General features: G+C 37.1%; 1 protein-coding gene across 1 annotated transcript; it reads right to left on the reverse strand.

The window, feature by feature from the left end:
- Positions 1-1,502: 1,502 nt before the first annotated feature.
- On the reverse strand, positions 1,503-5,351 carry LOC119797187 (protein disulfide-isomerase-like). The gene is made up of 4 exons (XM_038306149.1): positions 5,103-5,351; positions 4,793-4,993; positions 1,775-1,899; positions 1,503-1,700 (listed from the first exon to the last, which is right to left on the reverse strand). The coding sequence occupies exons 1-4, from the start codon at positions 5,287-5,289 to the stop codon at positions 1,533-1,535; spliced, it is 681 nt and encodes a 226-aa protein (XP_038162077.1). The 5' UTR covers positions 5,290-5,351; the 3' UTR covers positions 1,503-1,532.
- Between the last annotated feature and the right edge of the window lie 633 nt (positions 5,352-5,984).

Here is a 5,984-nt window from a genome sequence, read left to right on the forward strand (position 1 = left end):
CTAAGAAAGTCGTTTGTTGGAGCTGTTCCTCCCATTCAAAAAAGCCTGAGAGCGAAGGAAACATAGTGCTGCGCTTTTCTCTCTGTCACAGACAGGCTCGTTTAAGCGTTGTCAAGGTAACCGTGCTTCAAACAGATTTTACCTCTGCTGTTTTAAACAGCACATATTAATCTAATGGAGGGTGAAAGCACTGATTTAACATTGGGAAATGGATACTATATGACTGCTGTCCATGACACTTCCCTTGCCACTCAACACTGATAGACTTTCAAAATAAGACTCCAGGGACCCTAAAAAATTAAAAGCCTCTATATTTTTTACATATATTTATTGCCCTATATGGCTCAACATTATGACCAAACTCAACCCATTTTAGAGAATAGACTCTAGGAAACTGTTTTTAAACACACCCTATGGCAAATTTCAAATAAAAGCCTCCCATTTCCTCTTCATCTACTGCCCTAATAACATGGAAAAAAAAGAGTGATTTGACGATTGGAAAGTCATCAACTATCATTGCTGGGTCTGAACATTTTCTCTAAACACAACTCTGTTGGACTTTCAAAATAAGACTCCAGGGACCCTACAAAATAAAAGCCTCTAGATTATACTAATGCAATAATTGATGCAAATGGCTCAACATTATCAACCAAACTCTTCCAGGTTGTTTTTATTAGACTCTAGTGACCTTTTCAAAACACACCCCAGAGCAAATTTCACAATAAAAGTCTCCCATTTACTCTGTAATAAAGCAGCTATTCACCTAATAACATGGAAAACCAGTGATTTAACATTTGGAAATGGATTCTATACCACTGCTGGGCATGACCCATCTTTTGATGCACATCCATGATAGACTTTCAAAATAACACTACAGGGACTCTACAGAATAAAAGCCTCTTCCTTATACACACTCATACATTGTGGCATATTGCTCATAGCCATTTGTAATTTCATCACTGCAATGGCTCTGAGCATGCGGGCGGAGCCCGCCATTGGTGATTTCATCACTGCAATGGCTCTTAGAAGGCGGGCGAAGCCTGCCAATGGTGATTTCATCACTGCAATGGCTCATAGCAGGTGGGCGGAGCCCGCCATTGGTGATTTTTTTCATCGCTGCAAGGGCTCCTAGCAGGCGGGCAGAGCCCGCCAACTGCGCTTTACCCACTGCGGTTCAATATGGAAAACCCATATTACCCCTGTGCATCATATGCTGTGCACGTCTATTTCCCAGATTTCAGCACAAGTGGCACACAGCTCTCTTTGCCCATGACTTGGCCCTCTTTCCTTCCCTCAGCAGCCCTCAAAGGCGTAAGCAGTTGGTCTGGGGAGCCCCGACGTCACTTGCCAGGGCCGTATTGGCCCGGTTACCCAGACGGGCAGTAGGTGGCCCCCCTCAAAATTTCTTTAGAAATTTTCTAGTTTTGTTTATTCTGGTCTGCTAACCAATTTAAAATCAAGCTTTTTTAAATACAGACAGAACTATACTATTTTTAGCTTGTTTCATTCTAGTTTTCTTGTGTATACACCAGTTAATGATGTATTATTTGTCCTATCAGTACTTTTTTGAGCAGAAGAACAATATCCTGAGTAGCACTGTATTTGCCGAAGTCTTCGTCATTCTGTATCACAGCGAAGCGGACGTCAGGAAGGTCAATGGCTGTGGCGTAGAACACCTGAACGTAATCGTGGTTCAGCTCCTTTACACACAGAAATAAGATGGTTAGGACTCTGAGAGAAGTCTGAACTTTTTAAACCATAGAAACATGTTTACCTTGAAGAAACCAACCACTGTTAGATCGTCTGAGGCCTCTAATTGGCTGAGATCTATGATGAGGTCAGCAGGTGATCCAGCCCTCCTTTGTAGCCAGATCAAGATGGAAGCTGAGCTCTGAGGAACTATTTAATAGTTCATAAGACAAAGTTACTTAGTTATATTACAAGCATTTTAGCAACTTCTTTAAGGTTCTTTAAAGGCAAAGTCTGGTCATATTCAGAATTCAAACTTCTGAAAGTACTTTAAATGTGAAATTATTCAATGCTGTTTTAGATATAGATAATGAATAAAAATTAAACATTTACATATATATATATATATATATATATATATATATATATATATATATATATATATATATATATATATATATATATATATATATATATATATATATATGTATATATATATATATAGATATATATACGACTTAATTTTTATGTATATGATCATTTTTAAAACAACTTTGATAAAATGTTAAATATGTATATATGTATCAACAATTAGGTAAAATGTAGTCAACCTAATCATGTCTAAAAGTTGAATTCATTATATGTTTAAATCATATATTAAGATTTTAGTTTGTAATTATTGTAATTATATTTCACTAGATAATTTGAATTAATGTAGCCAACATCTTATATATCCATAAACAAACAAACTGCAAATCATGTGCTTTAACTAAATGGTAACATTAAATTACATAAAATGAATGTGTTAAAATGAATGAATATGTGTTATTTATTATGTTTAATTTCGTGTTTAATAGTTCACTTTTTATTTAGCTAATTATTTATGATGTGACGCAAATTGTTTAGAGATTAACAAATATATAAATGGTAAATTATGTAATTACTTATCGATATTAAAGCTGCAGTCTGTAACATTGAGAAGAGAGCAGACTTCGACTGAAAATTTGAAGAAAAACAGGTTTCACGCCACTCCCCAACCCTCTCTGCTTCACTCATGCCCCACCTCCAAGCTCCACCCCTCTCACAGCACCTGCGCGGCTACCGCATGCGACCAGATGCGTCCAAGCAGCGTACGCGGCATGGAGTGTGAACCGGTAAGAGCGATAACACTCACCTCCAAGCAGCTAGATATAAGATGCTGGTTATACAGAAGTTTGCCGTGTGAGCAGTTGTCGGCAGGGGCAGTAAGGGCAGTTTCTCTTTCGCTGGTGGCTGTCGCTCCGCCATGACTTCCACGCGCGTCCTTCTGACTGCGGCAGCCGGGCGCTGCGGCAGGTTAAGCGGTGGGGGGGGGGGGGCTGTGATTGACACTCCATCAGACGCTCCTCTGGCTGTGATTGGTTGTTTTGACTCGTCCCGAATTATTCTTTCCAGATTGAAATACAGGCAGTATGCGGTACCAATTGAAGCAGTTTTTTTTCACAGGTTACATATCATATGTACTGCTGTCTGGGCATAGGGACAGTTTTAGCCAATATGACAAAAAAGTGATTTTTAAAAACTTACAGACCTCAGCTTTAAAACGTGAGATACTAGACTAACATCCACTAGTGGTTGCTGTGTTTGTTGCAGGAAGAAGGAAGCTATGTTGTTTTTTATCATATATATTTATTGCCTTTAGTTTAATGATGGTTTATCTATAAGCGTAGCTTCCTTTAAAACAGCAATGCGTTGTTTAGTTTAGTGTTCAGGATCTATGGGTGATAATGGTTGTTATGAAGACTCTGTCATGAGTTAATCATTAGACTTAGACTAAGACTTATTCTCATTTTGTACACAGACTGCATACAAAACAAAAATTTTCTTCAGTACAGCTCTCAAGACATTTTCATTTTTTAAAGTGCAGATGTGATAAAGGTAAGCACTTTAGTAGAATTTATCAGTGCTAAAGTGTTTTTCCACAGGCTCGATCATACAGTCGATCGTACAGCTGCATCTGATCCAGAATGCTGCTGCCTGTGTCCTCATTAAAACTAAGAGTGGAGCACATCACCTTGTATCTAAAGTCTATCTCAGAGAACAGAGTTTTTGGGGAGTGGCAACTTAGTGGTTAGGGCATTGCGCTTGGAATCCTGAGGTTCATAGTTCAAGCCCCTCTAAGTCCCTAAGGAAGACCCTTAACCCCACACTGTTCACCGGGCGCCACTGCTCCCCAAGGGGATGGGTTAAATGCAGAGACTGAATTTCATTGCTCTGTACTTGTGACAGTGTAAAGACAATAAAACACTGAAAAAAAACAGAACCAAACATGAAGGAGCTGCTTTTAGTTCTTATGAACCACTAATCTGTAATCAACTCCCAGAAAACTGAAAATGCTGAAACCCTAAATTGCTTTAAATCCAGAATATAAACATGTTTGTTTAGAGTAACCTATGGCTGTGCTATCTAAACACTATTAGTTAAAGTTTGCATTCTAACTTTCTTTCAATTTATTATCAATCATGTTGTTATTCATCTTTTGTAATCATGTTATCACTAATTATTCATTCTTGTTAATTATGCAATTACCTTGATGCGACGGCAATGTTCTCTGTGTTTTTCTAAATTAGGTTTATTTTTCATGTACAGCACTTTAAACTGTTTTGCTACTGAAATGTGCTAATCAAATAAACTTACATTACATAAAAATATTATTTATTTTTATAATTTTCTGTTATTTTAAGTTATTTCTTTGACTATTAAACACTATTCTTATTCATCATTTAGAGCAGAGCTTTCCAAAATTTTTAAACTTAAACTGTTTTATGTTTTTTTTTTTTATTAAAATTTGAATAGTCTTTCAGTCTTGTATAGGTTCTGTTATTAGTTCTAAAGGTTGAATTCTATAAGCCTTGCTCCGAACTTCCTCCAGCGAAATAGCCATTGGCCTGTAGACAAGACACTGATTTATTTCAAAAGTAAAGTTGTTTTATGTCTCATGCTGGTAAAAAAAAAAATGGAGATCAATAAATTGAGAAATTTTATCTTCTGTGATCCAGACTAAATCTAATAATCCAAAAGGTATTTTATTAACCATATATTACAGTGTGTCAAACACACATACCTGGACAGGAAGCTGGACTGTTGATGTCTCCAGCGAGGTAGAGTCTGATTGTAGGCTGACTGCTCACATTTAGCTTCTTTGCCAATTCTTTTTCTTTTGTCACATCGATGACTGCTAGTTTGACCTCTGACCCCTGTAGCTCTGCACCAGCGGCTTCAAATGCGGCTGCCACACGTTGGCCTTCTGATGTCAGCGGAGTATCTGTGAGACACAGAGAGAGAGCGAAGGTTAGGAGTGGTTCTCTGAAGTTGTATTTTACAGAAATAAACTGCAGGTTAAATCCATTTCTGTGTGTTTGTGTGTGACTTACAGAAATGCACCAAAAGCTGCTTGTGTTTTCTCAGAACCATTTTGAAGTTTCCCTTGTGGAGCTGCAAAATTCCTTCATTCTCTGGAAATGTTTTGTCTTCCTGTGTGTCAGATTGTGTGTCGGCTGCAGCAGACACAAACAGAGAGAGGACCATCGCTCCCAGCAGTGGAAACACCAGCTTCTTCATGATGGATCATCCACACTTTAACAAACTAGATGCAGGGTTTACTTTACAAGACGGTGAGACAGTGGAGGGTGTGTTTATTATCTGTTATCAGACCAACCAATCCGTTGGTGATTAACTTCCCTATCAGAAGCCTGCTGTAATTCTGCTATTGGCTGCTGCAGACCTCATATCAGTTCACTAATATAAACACCTCCTTTACCTGACAGACTGAACTAGGTCAAAATGGAGTCAACTATCTTATAAATTGTAGAATGGATGGATGAAAATTTAAAAAAAAAAAATAGGAAAAACAGAATGGTTTGTTTGTTATCTCTGGAAGAATAGAATTAATAATTCCATTTAAGGGTCAAAGTAGTTTTAAGTAATTTTAAGTTATTGTCTTTAGTCAGAATTAGGCTAATTTAAATTGAAACTCCTGTTTGAAAAAAGTTATAATAATAACTTAATAATAATAATTTGCAATATAATTATTTCTATTATTTAAATCATAAATCATGTAGATATGAGACAGTATCACTGTAATTAAATATTTATCCACAAGAGGGCAGCACTAGTCTAAAACAGATTGTTTCAAGAGCTGTCAGAGAACTGAAGAGATACTGATGTCTTTGTAAACTGCTGTATATGTGAATGTGTAGACATGTCTAAGAACAGGACTACTCTGGTTGCTTTCTAATGCATTTTAACAGATGTTT

The sequence above is a fragment of the Cyprinodon tularosa genome, unplaced genomic scaffold, assembly GCF_016077235.1.
Source record: "Cyprinodon tularosa strain WSP-4 unplaced genomic scaffold, ASM1607723v1 ctg573, whole genome shotgun sequence".
Classification (NCBI taxonomy): Eukaryota; Metazoa; Chordata; class Actinopteri; order Cyprinodontiformes; family Cyprinodontidae; genus Cyprinodon; species Cyprinodon tularosa.